The 19,562-nt window shown below is 44.1% G+C and overlaps 1 protein-coding gene across 4 annotated transcripts in view; it reads left to right on the forward strand.

The window, feature by feature from the left end:
• LOC147631876 (ZIP metal ion transporter family) overlaps positions 1-6,056 on the forward strand; it is an 84,048-nt gene extending 77,992 nt beyond the window's left edge. For all 4 annotated transcript variants that reach the window (XM_086808432.1, XM_086808431.1, XM_086808430.1 and 1 more), the window contains 5 exons: positions 4,384-4,424; positions 4,528-4,595; positions 4,763-4,819; positions 4,925-5,042; positions 5,166-6,056. In XM_086808432.1, the coding sequence (XP_086664558.1) occupies positions 4,384-4,424; positions 4,528-4,595; positions 4,763-4,819; positions 4,925-5,042; positions 5,166-5,211 (330 nt within the window). In that variant the 3' untranslated portion in view covers positions 5,212-6,056. The remainder of the gene's footprint in view (positions 1-4,383; positions 4,425-4,527; positions 4,596-4,762; positions 4,820-4,924; positions 5,043-5,165) is intronic.
• The last annotated feature ends 13,506 nt before the right edge of the window (positions 6,057-19,562 follow it).

Consider the following 19,562-nt stretch of genomic DNA (forward strand, 5'->3'; position numbering starts at 1 on the left):
AGCTTAGCGCTGCTGCCAGCAGGTTGCTCTGGAAAGTTGGCGAAGCTGCAGAAGCGTGGGAGTCGGCGGGTTAAAAAGGTGTGCCACCTTGTAGAAGGTGGGGGCTCTGGGATTCGGTGTGGACGAAACAGGGAGTGGTCGTCCTGGAAAGAAGCAGCAGCTGCTGGTGCCGAGAGGAGGTCGTCCCTGGTGAGGTGTTGGCGGTGGTTGGAGCCCCCGTGGCAACCGTGTGAGGCGAGGTTGGTGCAGCCGCTTTGAAGACAGTGGCTGGCGACGGATGGTATGGTAGCGCAGCTGACTGGCTGACGGCATGGATGCAGGGTCCTTGGTGAGTGCGCAGGCAAAAAGGCGCTGACGTGTGGGCTGGTAAGGGTGAGCGTGGAGACGCAAGGTTGGCGCGAAGACGCCTGGAGAGAAGCAGCCACAGGTGTGAGAAGGAGAGCCGCCTACGTGGCTGCAGCTGAAGCCGGCAGAGCTGGGGATAGCAGAGGGAAGCGTGCTGAAGGGCAATGACTGGAGCAGCGGGACAGGCTGGCGCAGAGCTTTTGGGAGGCCGCCTTTGAGGTGTGGACAAGTGCAGGCGAAGCCGGATGTGGAACAATAGGTAGGTGCTGAAGACAGGGTGGCAAAGAGGGAGCAGTGAAGAGGGCACGTGTGGCCGTAAAAAGGATCGTGCAGAGGCTGGTGGGGCTGATAGCACGTCAAAGAGAAGGGGTTCAAGGGCAGGTGGTGCTTGGGTTTGTTGTGAGGCTGGTAGAGGATCAGCAGAGAGAGAGAGAGAGAGAGAGAGAGAGAGAGAGAGAGAGAGAGAGAGAGAGAGAGAGAGAGAGAGAGAGAGAGAGAGAGAGAGAGAGAGAGAGATTGGGTAGCTGCTCTGCTGGTGACACACACAGAAGTGATGGGCTGCAGAGAGAGTTGAGGGTTAGCTGGTGGGGCGCCTTCTGAAGAGTGAGTGTGGCCGGGTTCTTTCCGGTGTGATTGGCACAGCACGCAGGTGAGAGGTTCGCGGTGATTGAGGATGTAGTATATCCTCGGCAGTAAATCCAGGCCTGAGTGTTTGTAAGTTTGTGTGAGTAAGGCTTCTGTGTCGGGAGAAGCTTGTATGAAGTGTTGTGACTGGGAATATATTGCTGGGTGTTTATCTTGGTCTATGGTGCCCCTGTTTTGTGCTGTCTGTCTGGCGTGGGTGGGTGGTGAACAGTGTGAAAGTGTTCCAGCCGGTGGCTGGTGGTGCCTCCGTTCGTGTTTGTGTTTCCAAGTTTGGGAGGTGAAGGGCTATAGAGGCAGTGGTTCTTCTTTCTTTTTTTCACCTCACAACGGGATTGTTTTTGCATGGCCAGGAGGCCAATCTACAGAGGGCAGAGCAATCTCTACAGGTTTTTGGTGTGGCTTCGGGAGCATTGATCAATTGGCGGAAGACAGTGGCTTTTTGGATCAGTAGCGCGCCCGCTCCGGCATGGAGCCCAAACCCGGGTTTTAGATGGATTCCTCCTGGCACAGCAGTGCGGTATCTGGGATGCCAGATTGGACTTGATTTGTCACCTGAGCAGCAGATTGCCCCGCTTCTTCTGAGCATTTGGAAGAAGCTTTTATATTGGAGTACAGCTCGGCTTTCCTTGGCTGGGAGGGTGGTGGTGACAAATCAGGTGCTTTTAGCGACTATGTGGTATATCACGTCTTGTTGGATTTTCTTGAGCTCTTGCGTCAGCCAGGTACAGAGGCTGATCAGGAACTTTCTTTGGTCTGGGTGGGATGGTCAATCGGCTCGGGCTAAGGTTGCTTGGGCAGTTATTACTCTTCCGCTGGCCAGGGGGGCTTGGGCATTATAGATCCAGCTGATCAGAGTAGAGCCTTGTTGGGGAAGCTTATTGTTCGGGGGGCTGCTTCCAGGCGCTGAGCCTTGGAAGGAGCTTCTTTTTCAGCGGCGGCTGCAAGCTAGAGCTCCCCCAGCAGGGGGCACTTGGGCACCAGAGATACGGTGGATCATCACAGAGATGAGGAGGACAGGCCTCAGTAGAGGATGGGAGGACAGATTTGCCTTGAGTATCCTGCGAGCTTGGGAGTTGTTGAGACCGGGGATTTCTCAGAGACCTCCCACTTGTGAGGAGGAGCGGGCTAGACAGCCGCTCATCTGGAGCCCCGCGGTACGCATAGAGTAGGGTCATATGCTGGGTTCTCGGCCTCGTCTAGCCTGGGGACCATTGGTGGCAGGCCCAGCACGCAGTTTTGGAGATTGGCAGGCCTTTTGCAGTCTCCCGGAGGAGATCCAGCCGGAGAGGCTGAGTCACTTCAGAGGGGGGCTGATTATGAGGAATGACATTCAGGAGGATCTCACTGAGGAGTGGTTCACGCCTTTTGAGCCAGCGGCCCCACGGTGGATGGGGGCCTTTACACAGTTGGAGATCCTGATTGCTGTCAGAGCTTGCACAGAGTGGAGGCGGAGTCGCCTTTGGTTGCAGAGTGCATCTTTCAGAGGATACGGGTAGTGGTCGCCGCTTCTCGGAAGTGGCATATTGATCCAAACCCTGCAGATGTGGACTTTGATTGGTGCATATGGGCATATGTTGTGTGTCCCTTGGCCCGGCTCCAGTGGGACCGTGGCGAGTACGAGTGGCATGATCCTTATGCGTCCCCCGAGGCCACAAAGATCACCTTTTCCAAGTACACTGTTCGGTTGGGGAGGCATATTTTGATTGCGAGGAGGACGGTCTCTCCAGCTGCATCGGAGCATTGGCAACTACAGGGACTCTCACAGGAGTTCCTGGAGGATTTTTGGACCAGGCTCTGGGCTAGCAGACAGGCACGCAGGATCTCGGCTTTCCAGTGGCTGGTTGCCCACAGGGGCTCTGCAGTTGGCACCTGGCTTGTCTACAGTGGCCTTCCGCCGGCCTACGTCCGATGCGGCCACCCATTGGAGACACAGCGACATTGCCTATGGGACTGTCCACAGGCACAACAGATTTGGTTGAGGATTCTGCGCATTTTGGCCCCCCTCTCTCCAGAGGGAATGTATACGTGGGGAGCCGCTGCTTGGTCGACTTCGTCAGGGCTAGCTCTGGGATACAAGACGGAGCAGGCCAGCCAGGCCATCAGATTCATTGGGGGCCAACCTCGCCTTGTTCCTTCACCGGATTTCTCGATAGCCGGCTGGACACAGGAGAGGGATTTACGATGGGAGCTCCTCAGCAGCCTCACCATATGGTTCACCTGGAGAGCCCGTTGTTTCAGGGCCTTTGAGGGGAGACTGGAGCCACCAGCAGAGACTGTTCGGGCTATCTGCCAGGAGTTGATTCACACCCTGCGAGGCCAGTATGACCGCATCCGGGGCGACTCGGATCGAGCGATCTTGCGACGCTAGGCCTTCCACACCACTTGGCGTAGCGGCCCTTTCTATACTCTACACGCGGGTACCCCCCGCTGGCACTATAGGCCACTTGTTTGGATTTTCCCCCCTCCTATTGTATGATATAGCCTCTCAGTTATTTGTACTTTTCTGCACCTAGGGAGAGTCTCCCTAGCTGCCTTGATTGGATCTCTGCTCTGCCTTCTTATGAGCAGGAGAGGGTTTGTAGCCCATTGGGCTTTTTTCTTTTTATAACTAATGAAAGGATCTTTTCATGGAAAAAAAAAAGACTTGGAATTGATCTAGAATGAGAGATTCAATTAATCTTTGAGAAAGAAATATTCTTTGTTTATACTCTTAGAAAGAGAATATTAATTCACCATAAATATTAGCTTAGGTTTAATTACCTTATGTTAAAATTTTAGTCTAAGAATAAAACATTTAGAGAAATTGGATATTCTAAAATTATGAGCTTGAGCCTTGGGTAAGATAGGATAAATAACTTAATTTTTTAGAAATTATTTAGGGTTAGATTAAGAGGTACATTGAACTATGTGCATAGCAAGTAGGATTAAGCATAAGAATAAGTTAAAATTTTAGGATTAGCTCAAAAAAATCTAGTTGATATCAAATATGCTTAGCTTAATCCATCTCTCTCAGAAAAAGAAGATTTTTAGAGAGAACTTCTTAAATAACCTTTAACTCAAAAGGTTAAGAGCACTCTAATCAAGAAGAGGGTGTATCCCAAAAGCAAAGTCTAGGAAGTCCTTAAAAAGGCTAGGTTAAGAGACTTTTCATAAAGAACAAGGATCTAGACAAACGAGGATCTAGACAAACAAGGATTGATGTACTTCATTTAAGAAGGCCGAATCGTTAAACAGTTGCCATTTCCATTTCTTCCTCGCAACTATTGTTTGATCTGTTCTGTTACTGTTGGAATGCTTGAAACTTATAAGTGGGGTAACTAGTAGGGTGATGGGTGCATTTTCATAGTTAGAAAAATGTGGAAATTGCTTTCTCATAATGCTTTGTATGTACAGGGTATTGCAGTGGCATTACCTGTCTATTATGCAACAGAAAGGTATATACAGTGGCTGCTTAAATGTTAACCTGGTTCGAGATGTTTTTGGTGTGAGAATCCATGCAATCAGGTGATCTTTAAATGCTTTGCTTATTGCTGACAGTAAGTGGCAAGCTTTCAAATACGCCACACTGTCGGGCTTTGCAGAGCCGCTTGGGGTGATACTCGTAGGTAAGATGATGAACTTAACTAAACTGAACAAGTGGTTAAAGTAGATAATTATTTCTTGATTATGCCTGTTTATGAAAATAAATGGTATCTAGAACTTTTCATTTAGCAATTAAGACTGTGTTTAAATTTATGCCTTCTGATTTGCCGATGTATTTGCTTGTCTCTAGCTTACCTTTTTCCAAGCAGCTTGTCAACGGAGACCTTGGAAGGACTGCTTGCTGCAGGTGAGTATATATACTGACAGAGCTAGGCCTGAGTGGTCTTTTCTTGCTTTTTCTGTGAGATTCTTGCTTGAAATCACTTATCATAAATAATGGTCTTGATGGCAGTTGGAGGAGTTATGGCTTTCCTAACACTTCATGAAATGCTTCCATTAGCATTTGAATATGCTGGCCATCGCAAAGCTGTTGCTGCAGTCTTTCTGGGCATGGCTGTAATGTCCGCCAGGTAGGCTTCCGGATCTTGCATGAGATCACTGTAGTGGCAGTCTGTGGAGTGTTTAAGTGAAGCTGCTTTTTAACTATGAGCGTGTAATCCATGAATGCTGAAGGAAGCTTTTTGTTTTTACAGTCTTCAGCTTTTACAAATGACTGTACCAGAAGATATGAGCTTTTAGTTACCTGGAGCAAAAGCATCCATGAGCTTTTAGCTACTTGGAATTTGTCCATATCGGCTTCATTGGTTCTTATATATACACAAAATCAAATGGAGGTCACACTGGAACCATATTTGGTTCTTACCACCATGCTTTGCAAGCCCCTTTATATTCTTGTTTATGGGTGTAGCTGGCATTCTTGCCTCTTGCAGAAAGCTAGCTGAAGGGAAGAGAGATACTTTCTTGAACAGGTGAAGAGATGCAAATAAGTATGGTATCACATAAGCTCCATCAAAAGCTGCCGAGTATATCAATGACAATTACACTAGCAACCAACACGAGAAAGCAAGGGAAGGATATTCTTAGGTTAGTGTTCCATTGAGAGATCCAGCAACTCGCTTTAGACTCATCTTTAAAGGTAATGAATGGTTTAGCTATAAGCCATTGCATTCTGGGAGCCAATGTGGATAGTTACCAGGGATGCGCGCACGCGCGCACGTGTGTGTGTGTGTGTGTGTGTTCCATACAGAGATCCAGCAACTCGCTTAGGTAATGAATGGGCTAAAGCCATTGCTTGCTTGGGTACCAATGTGGATAGTGACCATGGATGTGTGCGTTCTTGGGTACCAATGTGGATAGTGACCATGGATGTGTGCGCGCGCGCTCTTGTTACAAAGAGAGTGCAGAGTTATGCTCCTTCTCCCCCCCCTCCCCCGTCTTCAGTTAGCCACAAGCATTTCCCTCTGCACATATTATAATACCCAGCTCTTGGATCCAAGAGATTCTTGACATCTAGAATAGTGTAAGCTTACCTCATGATAGTTATCTTTTCCTTTAAGAAGAAATAAAACATTGGGTGTTGCCTCTAACTCGAGGTGTCTAGGGGACTTGGTGGTAGAAATACTCACTTCACAATCTCTACAAGATGTGTCACAAGCTACCAATGAGGTGATAGCTCAGGACCCAAAGGTCTTGGGTTCAAAACCCCCCTTGGTGCTTTTCCGCGCCCCTGAACCCGCTCTTGGTGCTTTTCCGCGCCCCTGAACCACCTATAGGTGCCATAAAAAATCAATAACTACGGGAGGATCTAGTGCCAGTTGAATAGGCCCATATTGAAGTTGATCTCTATGAAGAAATGGTATTAACAGCTAGCAATCTCTTGGAAGGGTTAATTTTAAATATAGGGCTCCGACTCAGAAGGGATCATAAAATGACGCCTAGCTTTTTTGGGTAATGAAGGATTTCATGTTCGGAGATCCGTCTCGATGTTAGGTTTTTTCATTAACACGCGTAGCTACTTAAGGAGTCTTAATCAACACGAAAATCCTTCGCGATGCATCTTGGGTTTGGCCACTTGGCCTACTTTAATCACTTCCAACTATAATGTCATGACACGGCTCCTTAGTTATTAACATAAATGATTCAAGCCCCGCTTCTTGTTCCCAAAACTCCTCTCTCTCTCTCTCTCTCTCTCATATTATTACAAGAATGATAAGATTGGGATCCTAAAATAATTGAACAAATTTAAGGATACAAAGATATTCATTGTAGAGGAACTCACCCCAATAAAATTCGAGCAAAAGAATATAGAATTAGATAAGGTCACAATAACTCAAAAAAAGGGCAGGTGGCTAGTTTATTATGAACATAGAGTAGTTCAAAAAAAGGGCAGGTGGGTAGTTTATCATGAAGATGAGAGCAGTTCAAAAAAGGGCAGGTCTCTATATACTCAAGATTGGCATGGTCATTTAATGATGTATTGGATATCCTTCAATAGGCATTATTATAACTCGCACAAAGAACAACCGCTAAATAGGAAAACCAACATTATCAACTCTTGGTCATCATCATTTCCACTCCTTCAAACCCTTCTTTATTATGCAACTTAAGATAGATGAATAAGCATAACCCTTCTTATAGATGAATAAGCATGACCCTTATAGATGAATAAGGGTAAGCCTTACAGATGAAAGAAGACCAAGGTTTCTAGTTTTAAATCAAGAATGCAAATCAACCCCTTTAAATGATCCATGAAGACTAAGGTTTCTAGTTTTAAATCAAGAAGGACACCATGAATAAGCATAGCCCTTCTTGTAGATGAATAAGCATAACCTTTTATAGATGAATGAAGACCAAGGTTTCTGATCGAGGTTTCTAGTTTAGAAACCTTGGTTTCTAGTTTTAAATCAAGAATGCAATTGGTTTCTAGTTTTAAATCAAGAATGCAAATCAATCCCTTTAATAAAGGATCATTTAAACACCATACTTGATAGCCAAGACAATTAGTCGTGTAACTAAATCATAAATTAATAATTAATCTTAATCTAGATCTTAATCAATTACTCATGGCATCATAAGCCTAATTGGCTTAGCATGAAGCATCAAATTAAGCATGATAATTAGTCGTAAACCAATTTAATGAAACAACACAATCACTAAGCTCATAATCTTGTTACAATTTTGACTAACAAAGGCAAAAATCATGAGGATGATTAAATCCCTCATGTCCCGTACAAATTGAAGAGAATAAATCCCTAATTAGAGAGCATACTTGACCTAATTACCATGAGCTTAATCATCCATTAAACTTCCTAAACTTTTTGACTCGTAATTGAGCATTAAAAAACATTAAGAAAATTGGTGCTAAAGAAAAGTTTAAAAAAAAGAGGGTCAACCTATTCAGTCCCATCTTGATGTAGCCGCTTGTCGGTTGCTCTATCGGTTGGTTTTCTATTTTAATGCCTTTTGTTTGACATTGCAGTGTGTAGTTTGTGTTGGCTTGGATAAATTATCTTTGAATATTCCAGGTATTTTTTGCACTTGAGAGACCTCAAGCTGCTTGTTGATTTGCCCAAGGCTTGTAAAACATGGGTGGATATCACTAACAAAGAGTCCACTATGTATGGGGAGAATATGATTGCTCTCTCACTTTGAGATTGAGACATGCCCTTGGTGGATTGACATGCCCTCGCCCCATGTATTGCCAAGTGAGAAAGCTAAGTTTGAGGAATGGCAAAAATCAAAGGGAAAGGGTGCAAGTGGTGGATGTCTGAGTCAAGGTAAAGTGGCTTCCACAACTGTCTCCTCTCTTTCCTTAAGCTTTATTCTAACAAAGAAGTGGTTTTGAAGGTGATTAAATAAGGGGCAAGGAAGCGCAAAGGGGTGAGCATGCTCAAAGAGGCAAGCAAGCTCAAAAGGGCAAGCAAGCTCACATTAGTGAGACACAGAGTACATGTGACTTTTGCTTATTTCACTTTGCGTATTCATGTCTCAGGCAACTTAGAGAAGGCTAGCTATCTATGTTGAATACTTTATATACCTTCCTTGTAAAATAAAGATTTATGTTTCTTTGTTTGTTTTGTTTTAGATCGTGAAATTTTTGTTGATGACAATTCACCACCACTCGATGTTGGTATGCATGGTAGCTTTCATAGTGGTATACTTCTTTTTATGGATATACGCAAGTCGATTGTTTTGTATGTTATGCTTGTTGTTCATTCATTATGCTTGTCGTGATTATTTAGGTCCATCCTCACGTCCTAGACCACCATCCCAAAAAGAATATGTGCCACTCTTGTCCATACAAGGGGGGGCTTCTTTGGATCGCTCTATCTTTTCATTTGGATGTGGAGATTATATTTCTATGGGTAAGGATTTTGCATCCTCTATTAGGAATGAGGATTATGCAAAGATCCATACATTTTTTTCTGAAAACAATAAATTGGGGGTGGAGTATAAGAAAAAGGAAAAGACGGTGGCATGGGTTGCTGACTTTGTGCTCGTGGATCTTCCCATGGACTCTGCGGCATGGACGAGACGGTGTTCCATTGTGGAACAAGGTGTCGGAGGATCATATTCGGCATGGGCTTGGAGTGGCAGCAGCTTGTTTGGCGGACTCAGGATCATGTCGTAATGTGGCACTCTCCTGAAGACGTAAAGAGGCCATGTAGCCTCGACGTCGTAGCATGTACAAGTAGAAGGCATCCATCTGTCGCACAATAATGACAAAAAATAGAGACATGTCACAAACTAATCAAGAACAACAAAGCACCAAGAAAACTAAGTGTACAATAACCATGTCAAATACCTCTACGGCAATACCCTCAATCGTAACCTCATCCATGAAGGCTAAGTCCTCAACTATGAATCTACGCACAATCTCCAGCTCACAAATTGAAGAGAAAACAAAGTTTCTCTCCATTCCTTGCCAAGGGATGGATTAATAATACTCAAAACCTAATAAATATACCAAAACCATTTCATATTAGTAGGAGACAAACACAACAATAATAATTTTAAACAAATTAAACATTGCAATACTTTTTGCATACGATCAGTGTACTTTCGTCACAACTCAGTGGAGATCTCCTTTTCTTTTAAAGCCCTCTCCTCCGCACTTAGACCTTTTGTCACTTCAACTACTTTGGTCCTTACTTCCTTTTGAAACTCAACCTACAAAATTTTGGGGAAATCATTACATACCATACTTTCTAATCCTCTCATAACAAGAAAGAGCCCAAATATATATCTACCTGGTAAACAAGCTGGGCCAAATCCTCTCTAGCCAGCGGATATCATGGGGGTGAAGTCTTTGATTCAAGCTTCTTTTTGGCTTCCAAGGTTTTAGCCACATTAGCAGGTTGCTCTCGCAAATAGGATTTAATGTCACACTCACAAATATTTGCAACATTGACCAATGTATCCTTCAAATTTGTGACTATGATTGCATGCTCATTCAAGCTTTCAAAAAAATAAAAATTTAATACAAATGCATTTAATGAGAAGGATCACATGCGCATTGTGTTTTGAGAGGAACTTACTCATTCATACGAAGAAAGCCAGCAAGCAAGGAGACTTCACTGAGTCTAGTTGGATCAACAACAGTGCTAAAGACCCTCAAATGCCATTCTTTATCATCTTTATATTTCTCTATAACATTAGGAAGTGAATGGGGTCTTCTTGGGCCCTTTAATTTGTCCAAGCCTAATCAAGGTGATTAAGGAATAACCAAATGGGGGGTTGCCATGTGGACTGAAATGTTGGGTTTGTAAGAGAGGTGTAAGAGTGGTCAAAGGGTGCACTTTTTTCCCCAAAAAGGGGGGGAGGCAATTTTACAATTTTTGGACCTCCATAACTTCTACATACAAGCTCCGATTTGAGCGGAGATTATAGATCCGTGATCTACGCATCAAGAGCTTTCCATAGATATGTTACATGATATGGTTTTGGCTGCTAGATTTTAAATTCCATTTTTCCTCCAAAATTCAAATTCGAATAAAGTAGCCGTTTTGAAGCTTCTAATTAGAAAACGTTTCTTCTTAAGAGAAAAAGTTTGACTCCTTAAACTGCCAAATAAAAGGGCCCAAGAAGCCTTCCATTGAAGTCCTAATGTGAGCTCCATCCAAGCCACTGTGCGATGGTCCCCTCCCACACATAGAACATTTTATTGGAAAGAAAAGACAACCCCTTCTTGGTTCTCAACTCATTCTCAAACTCTTTATCTATAGCTTGCCAGTGGGCATCCCATGAAGCCCTCATCTCACTTGTCACCGGAATTGCAACACCACAAGGGGAGACAACAGAGACAATGAAAATACCCTTCTCTGGACAGTAAGTTTCACCCTCTAAGGCTATTTTGAGTAGCGAAGTGTCGCTTCTCAAACCTCGAACCCTAGGGTATGGAAACATCCTACAAAGGGGAATGGGTGGGTACCTTGAAACATCTAAAACCTTGCATTTAGCCAATACATCTCCACCTTTCATAATTTCCACCACCTCATTTTCCCCTTGCTCTTCTTTCTCACTACACATGGACTGCATAGTGCTGCTCCTAGCGGGTTGAGACAATACTTGTTCTTTATGTCTTCTTTTAGAAACCTAGGAAGACATTAATCAAACACAAAACAAACAACATTTGAAACATAGAACTTAGAAACTGGCAAACTCAATATAAGCAATATAAAATATTCCCTAGAAAAGCATATAAACAAGAACCTGGATAGGAGAGAAATCATCGCCGCCACTCTCATCTGCTGTAGGACTAGATGCACACACTCCTTTCTCCTTGCTCGTTGACTGAATTCTAAATCATTAGTTCACACGGAAATATTAAGAAATCAAAGCTGCAACAATTGAATGTAAAATCTTACTGTAAGAGACCCAAACTCCCTATGTTTTTTTGCTTGTTGTCTCTTTCGTGGAGGCATGATTATTCCCTAACATTTCAAAAAATTAAGATCATGTCATGGCCACAAAATGGCCATGAGGTAATCAAGATCATTGTCATTGTGGCAAGCATCCTAAACTCCTCTACTCATTCCTAATAAATTTACCTATCATAAGATTAGTGGCAAGGGGCTAAGGTCTCATTGTCTGTGGCCTTAGCAACTTGCCACCAAGGGCAAGAAAGCCCATACGCTGGCGTATGGGCTTTCTTGCCCTTGGTGGCAATAAGGAAACCATGCCCTTAGTATTTTGTGCTTCTATTTTGTGCTTGGCCAATGCATAAATTTGCAAGTAAAATTGAAACTAGACATTGAATATCCGCGTGGTTTTTGTTGCTAGTAAATAGATGAGGCAACCCACAATGAGTATGAACATCAAACTCTTCACTTACATCAACAAGAGAGAGATGTTGTGTCCATTAAGGCATCCACCTTCTACTCTAATGTGGTGGAGGAGGGAGCCGAGGGAGTGGATGGAGGCTAGGCTGCACATGCCTCAACATCTCCGAGTTGCTCTTGCAATGTGGGGATGGTAGCCAACTATGTGCGGAGAAGAGCATCCTCTGCAGCCTTCGGTGCATCTTGATGCAGGCCTTTGATGATAATGAACTCATGATGTGCTCTTTTGGTCGCTCCATGATGGGCTTGGGTGACTTTATGGAGCTCGGTGATGCATGCAATGGTAGCGCACAGGGAAGGTAAGAAATCCCATACGCTGGCGTATGGGCTTTCTTGCCCTTGGTGGGAAGGAGCTAAGACCCACGGACAAAACTGGACAGTTGGGCAGACCATCTGGAAAAAACTAGATTGAGTAGGTGGTTGGGCAGCCCACATGTAACAGCCTTGTACTTCTCTAGCTTCACTAATCCCTCAGTCAATATGATTAGCCATGCAGATCGCTATACGGGGCAGATCCAGGTCTTATCTCACCACCTCAGAGTGGAGACGGGGAGAGTAGAGTGCATTGTGAGGGGCGGACAGGAACTGTAGACTTTGTTCTACGGAGGCCGAGATGGAAGAGCATTACATTTGCAGATACCAGTATACTTTGAGATCTGGGGGAGATTTTACTGCCTTTTCCAATATAATTTGACCCATTGCCTAGGATGTGTGGGTCTTAGCTCCTTCCCACCAAGGGCAAGAAAGCCCATATGCTGGCGTATGGGTTTTCTTGCCCTTGGTGGGAAGGAGCTAAGACCCACACATGCAATCTCAAACAGGCGCACTCGTAGTCTAAGGGACCCCCACGCTACATCTTCTCGCTCTCGTAGTCTGAAGGACCCCCACGCTGGACACGCAAACAACCAGGCGCACTCGCAGCCCCTGCCTCCTCGCACCCGCAGTGTCTGAAGCCCCACGATACATCTTCTAACAACCATATCTCCTTAGCCCCTCGCCACCAAGGGCAAGAAAGTCCATACGCTAGCGTATGGGCTTTCTTGCCCCCTTGGTGGGAAGGAGCTAAGGCCCTGCGCCTACATCACGTATATTATGCGATGGCCGAGTTGGAAGAGACTAGTGTCTTTGAGCTTGAGCACGAGACAAGCATCCCGGGCTTGCTAGACATACCCCATGGTGGTGGCTTTGTGTCCTTAAGCTATGCAAGCCCTGTTTGCCACAGCCTGTGCAATGAGCTTGCAACTAAAATACACGCAATTGTTGTTTCTGTGGGCTATCGGCTCGCCCCAGAGCACCGCCTTCCTGCAGCTTTTGAAGATGGGTTCTCGGCTCTTCTCTGGCTCAAGGGGCAGGCCCTCTGCGAACCCAGTTCCGAGCCATGGGCTGGCCTTATATGCAGACTTCACCAAGGCTTTCATTGCAGGGGTAAGCTCAGGACAGGCAAACAACCAGGCGCACTCGCAGCCCCTGTCTCCTCGCACTCGTAGTCTGAAGCCCCACGCTACATCTTCTAAGAACCATATCTCCTTAGCCCCTTGCCACCAAGGGCAAGAAAGCCCATATGCCAGCGTATGGGCTTTCTTGCCCTTGGTGGCAAGGGACTAAGGGGAGTGCTAAGGGAAGGAAGGGGCCGCAGCTCACCTGGAAACGTCTGCGGCAGTGCAGGTAACCTTCGTGGCAGTGCAGGTAACTTTCGCTTTTGTCGAGCAAAATTGCAGCAAACGAAGACCCTCAAGAGCTGGAGGCTTGGCGGAGGCAGAGCTGGAGACGATAAATACATAATATATAAATAATACATAATATATAAATAGAGATTGGTATATATTATGTATTATTTATATATTACGTAATATTTATATATGTATTTATTTTTATTTATATATTATGCATTGAAATGCTATGAATTGATTGTACAAGAGTATAGTGGAGATATAGTCATTAAATGCATCGTAATCATTCTTCAGTTATTTGAAAAAGACATATACTAGTGGTGCAAATATTCGGTTTTAAATGCAATCATATCTGGAAAATATCAGTACTCATATCTCGAAAAGGGAGAATGATGTTGGCCTTCTTGATATATTTTCAGACATTTGTCAATAGCTCCATCTCGCAAGCAGAATGGTGCACGTTATTGATATTCTTTGCTTTGGCTTTTTGAAAATTTTATCCGTCCGTTTTGATTCAAAAGATGTTATTTTGACACAGAGAGAGCTTCAAGAGTACTTCTCCTTAGGTACTAATAACTTATCCATGGAGAATCAAAGCAGTGTAGTGCCTAGGATCAAGCTAGCTGATGGTGTTTATGCATTTAAACTTACTGCCAAGGGAATGCACTGTGTTTACTTTATCTTTACATTCCAAGGATGTTGTACATGGTAGAGATGACGGTGGGCATATATTCTCATCAATACAAAATCCCTTTTTCTTGTTTGGGAACTCCATCAATCCTTGAACCCTATCTATCTAGTTTAGGGACACCCATAGAAAATAAAGTTCTCAGTATCTTGTCTCTGATTAGACGATTGCCTGTTAACGACACCCTTCTCAATGCTTTAATGAATGCATCTGAAGTTAGGAAAGTTGATGAACTTCCATCACAGTACGATGGGGATATTGTTTTTGAGCTCCTATTGCACCACAAGGTAAGCCAATGGCTGGGATGGAGCAAAGATATGATGGTCATGTGTGGGTGGAGTATAACACATGTATAAAGGAATGTTTTGATGGTGTTGTTAGGCGTAGTTCTTGTGGGGGGCATCTAAGATGTTGTAATGTGGAGTGCCCTTATTATGAGCAGACGAAGGGAAGCAATCAATCTCAATGGAAGGGAAAACTTAAACAGGTGCCCAGAATTGGGTTTTTAAGTTCTGAAACCGGCACTTTAGTTTGTCGACATTGCTCTACTTTACCGGAATGCTTGGCTGTGTGTGAGTCTTCTATTTATTATTGCTACCCTACAGATAGAACTACTGCAACAAGATGTGTCATACATCAAGGTAGTCACAAGCATCCAGTGGTGGCAGTTGGGGTGTCAAAAACAAATGAGACTTTTGTGCATACTTTGGTGCAAGATAGAGCTTCCCATGACCTATATGCAAAGTGTAAAAAGGTTGAGACAGGTGTAGCTCAAGATATAATTATGGACATGCTCTTTGATGACACTGATATCACTCTTGATATGGGAGATTTGGGGGTCGAGCAGCTTCTGGAAAGAGTTACACCACTTGTACAAAGAAAAAGGTTAGGTCTAAACTTTGTTTACATTTTTTTGAAACTCACATGTTGCAATGGTGACTTTTGGTATTTGATTAGGATTCAGAGATCCATGGATATTGCCCGTCAAAATGTGAAGGGATCGGTTCTTGGGCTCGAAGCATTACTGGATCTTAAGGAGAAAACAAATAGGCGATATCCTTTCTTTCATAGCCTCTTATTTCCAAACCAGTTGGCAAGCAATGTGGAGCCTCATGTATTTAAGATGTCCTCTGTGGGTCCTGGAAGTGGGATCGACTTGGTTAACCAAATGAGGCCAGGTGGACCATTAGAGAAACAATTTGTCCACTTTGATCATGTGCACACGACAAGTGGCTGGACCACAATGAGTGCACATGTTTATCACCCTTTTGTTAGAGAATTGCTTACAATTGCAGTAGGTGAGTTCAAGGTGGAGAATACAAATGCACAGGTTTTATTTTGGACTTTGATGAATGAAAGGTTGCAGCAATAATGTGGATCTAAGAGTGCAGAGTTTGCAGGTTTCATGGCTGATGAGGCACAAGCAAATTGGCTTGCAGTGCGTACTGTTTTCAATAAAGTTAAAAGGAATGTGATGGTGTTCAAGGAACGCTCGTGTTCTTTTCACTGGGAAAAGAGTATGCTGGAACATACACGAATTTGTATCAAACCACAATTTCAAGAGCATAAGGATTTGTGTCGACGAAATTGCAACTTGTACATAGTGATGTATGTGGGCCTATGCAAACTCCGTCATTTGGTAAACACTTGTACTTCGTGACTTTCATTGATGATTACTCAAGGCATGCATGGGTATATCCATTGAAGGCAAAGTCCGAAGTGTTTTTGTGCTTCAAACAGGTTTTGCTTATGGTTGAAAATGTATCCAATTGTACTGTGGGCACCCTCCGTTCTGATCGAGGGGGGGAGTACATGTCTAAAGAGTCTGATGCATTTCTGGCTAGTCGTGGGATAAAACACCAATGTACAGTACCGTATACCCCTCAGCAAAATGGTGTTACTGAGAGGACAAACAGGTCACTTATGGAGATGGCACGATGTATGGTCAAGAGCCAAGCTCTGCCACATGCGTTTTGGCTTGAGGCTGTCATGTGTGCTGCATATGTACTCAACAGCTGTCCCACTAAGGCCTTGCAGTCTGCTACTCCATATGAAGCTTGGCATGGCAGGAAGCCTTCTATTGGTCACTTGTGTGTCTTTGGTTACTTGGCCTATGCTTTAGTGCCTGTGCAACAACGTAGAAAATTGGAAGGCTGTCAAATGCATTTTTGTTGGTTACAGTGCAGAGAGCAAGGGTTACAGATTGTATCATCCGCAGTCAAGGCGTATCTTGATTAGTCGAGATGTTTTTGTGGAAGATGCTGTGCAGCCTTTGTTATCATGTACCAAAGAGACAGGTGGTGTAAGCTCACGGGATGTATTTGATATGTTGTTGCCTCTGGTGGGAATTCAAATGTAAGTCCTAATGAGACAAATATTCAGCCTATGCAGATTTCAAACGATATCATAGATTAGCCTATTTCTGATGTAGATTTACAGGATGTAATTTATGAGGATAGGGCTGAAAATGAGCAAGCTAGAGGTATGCCTAAATGGCTGGTGCAAACCTTGCATGATAGTAAAATTGATGCACCTATTTCTAGTCGTGCTCGTTCAGGTTTTCAGCATGCCTCTTATGCATCAGATTGTTATGCTTTGGCTGTGTCTAGTATGTGTGAAGAGGAAGAACCTCTTTCATTTGATGAGGCACAAAAATCAAAAAATTGGTTGGCTGCAATGCAAAGTGAATATGATGCTATAATGAAGAATGATACATGGTCTTTGTGTGATTTGCCTATTGGTAAAAAGGTCATTGGATGTAAGTGGGTTTTTAAGTTGAAACGAAAGCCAGATGGCAGTGTTGATCGCTATAAGGCTAGACTTGTTGCAAAGGGTTGTGCTCAAGAAAAGGGCATTGATTTTGATGAGACCTTTGCTCCCACTTGTTGTATGATTACCATTCGTAGCATTTGTGCATTGGCAGCTCATAATGATTGGAATGTACATCAGTTAGACATAAAGACTGCGTTCTTGAATGGAGATTTGCATGAGGAGGTGTATGTATCGTCGCAGCCTCATGGTTTTGTTCAAAGAGGGCAGGAAAACAAAGTGTGCAAATTGAAAAAGGCTTTGTATGGTTTAAAGCAAGCTCCACGAGCTTGGTATGAAAAGATACATGCATATTTGACTGCACATGGTTTTCAGAATAGTCCAACAGAAAGCACTTTGTATGTTAAACGTATGGATGATGTACATCTAATCATTGCTCTCTATGTCGATCACATGCTGCTCATAGGACCAAATGAGAGTCATATTGCTGATTTTAAGGCTGATTTGAATGCCTCTTTTGAGATGTCAGATTTGGGGCATTTGCATCATTATTTGGGGATAGAATTTAAGCAGTGTGATGGAGGTATTGCTTTGTGTCAGACAAAGTATATTGAGACATTGTTGCGGAGATTTGGCCTTGAAGACTGCAAGCTTATTGCTACTGCAATGGAGACAGGTTTGAAGTTGAGTCTTCATGATGTTTGATGTCACACTCTATCAGACAGCTGTTGGTTGCCTCATTTATGTATGCATTACGAGGTCGGACATTCAGTTTGCAGTCTCACAGGTGAGCAGGTTTATGCATAGCCCAGGGTCTCAGCATTGGAAGTCAGTTAAACACATCTTTTGCTGCTTGAGTGGCACCATACATCTTGGGCTGTTTTATCCCAAGGGGGGATCGTTGCTGCCAGATTTACATGCTTTTTCGGACTCAGATTGGGCTGGTTGCTATGACACAAGAGTGTCCACAAGTGGTTTTTGTTTCATGCTCTCGGTAGCTCATGCATATCTTGGTTGAGCAAGAAGCAACCTACTGTGGCCACTTCTAGTTGTGAAGCTGAGTACAGGGCAGCTTTCACAGCTACGGTTGAGTGTGTGTGGCTCAGACGGCTTATGGTTGACTTGGGTGTTGGACAGGAGTCTACCACCTCTATCTACACTGACAGTCAGAGCGCATTGGCAGTTGCGAGAAACCCAGTTTTTCATGCTCGCACAAAGCACATTGAGGTGCATTATCCACTATGTCAGGGAGAGACTCTCAGCAGGAGAGTTCAGCTTAGCATATGTGTGCCAACACAGGACAACCTTGTTACCATATTATAGTAGTGATGTGTGTGAACACACTTAGGACCGCCGGGGCACTTTTTCCCTCACTAGGAGGTTTTTTCCCCCGTGCATTGTATATACGCCCATTATCTTCTAGGGCTTGTTATCTTTCATTTTTGGCACTCATAATACACTACTGTGTTGTGCTCAAGCTTCCTCATCTTCTTGAAGTTGTGTGTGCATTCCTGCAACCCTAATTCCAACAATTGGTATCAGAGCAGGCTTCCTCCTCCCGGGCAGCATCACCGGCACCTGCCGCTTCATCTCCTCCGATTTCGACGAGGTTTCACGAGCGTCTGCAGGTTAGTATATGCCGTGGGAAAGCCCGTAGGGCTTGGTCATTTCAGAATTTTGATCTGAGTTCATTTCGCCCTCCGTTTTTGCATTCCAAGTACTGCGCAGGCAAAATCGTCCTACTGTGCAGATTTTCTGTCAAGATTAAAATCTGCAGGACAGGTGCCCATTCGTATGTTTTGGGCTGTGCTACATAGCACAGGTCGATTTTATACAGGTTTACCTCTTACAGACAGCATTTACATCTAGTGGTACAGTCATTGGCCATGGCTGACAACAATGATGTATTCCGCATGTTGGCTGCTGAGGATAAGTTGGATGGCACCAACTATCCATTGTGGGCATATATGATGCGACATGTATTGGTAGCAAAGGGGTTATGGAACATTGTGCAGGGTATTGATGCACGTCCTATTGTGGCTGGGAATGCTGCAAACACATCAGAAACAGGTACTGTTGATGATGGTGCAGGCACAAGTGCTGTAGCAGCTGTTCGAGAACCACCATTTTCAGCAGAGCAGATTCGTTGGGATGGTAGAGATGCGCAGGCTCATGCCTTGATTGCGCTGTCTGTCAAACGTACCATTATCCCACATATTCGCTCCTGCAGGACTTCTAAGGATGCTTGGGATGTACTTGCCACATTGTATCAGGCAAGAAATGAGGCTCGTGTTGCTTACCTCCGAAAACAGTTGGAGAATGAGCATATGAACGAAGGTGATTCTATGGATAGCTTTTTGACAAAGATCAAGGATTTCAAAGAGCAGCTCATTTCTGCAGATGAAATCCTGTCAGACAGTTCACTTGTGCAGACTGTTTTGAATGGTCTACCAGATTCTTATCAGGGTTTTGCTTCCACTCTTCGCTTGATGATGAAAGGCAATCCCAATGCCTTATCATTTGAGGAGTTAGTTTCTGTTTTGCTGCAAGAAGACCAGTCAAGGCAAAACAGGAATAATATGCGTGTCGCAGATCAAGCTTTCGTTGCTAATCAGAGAAGCG

Source organism: Cibotium barometz, chromosome 14 (genome assembly GCF_041138505.1).
Source record: "Cibotium barometz isolate CiBa-2024 chromosome 14, ASM4113850v1, whole genome shotgun sequence".
Classification (NCBI taxonomy): Eukaryota; Viridiplantae; Streptophyta; class Polypodiopsida; order Cyatheales; family Cibotiaceae; genus Cibotium; species Cibotium barometz.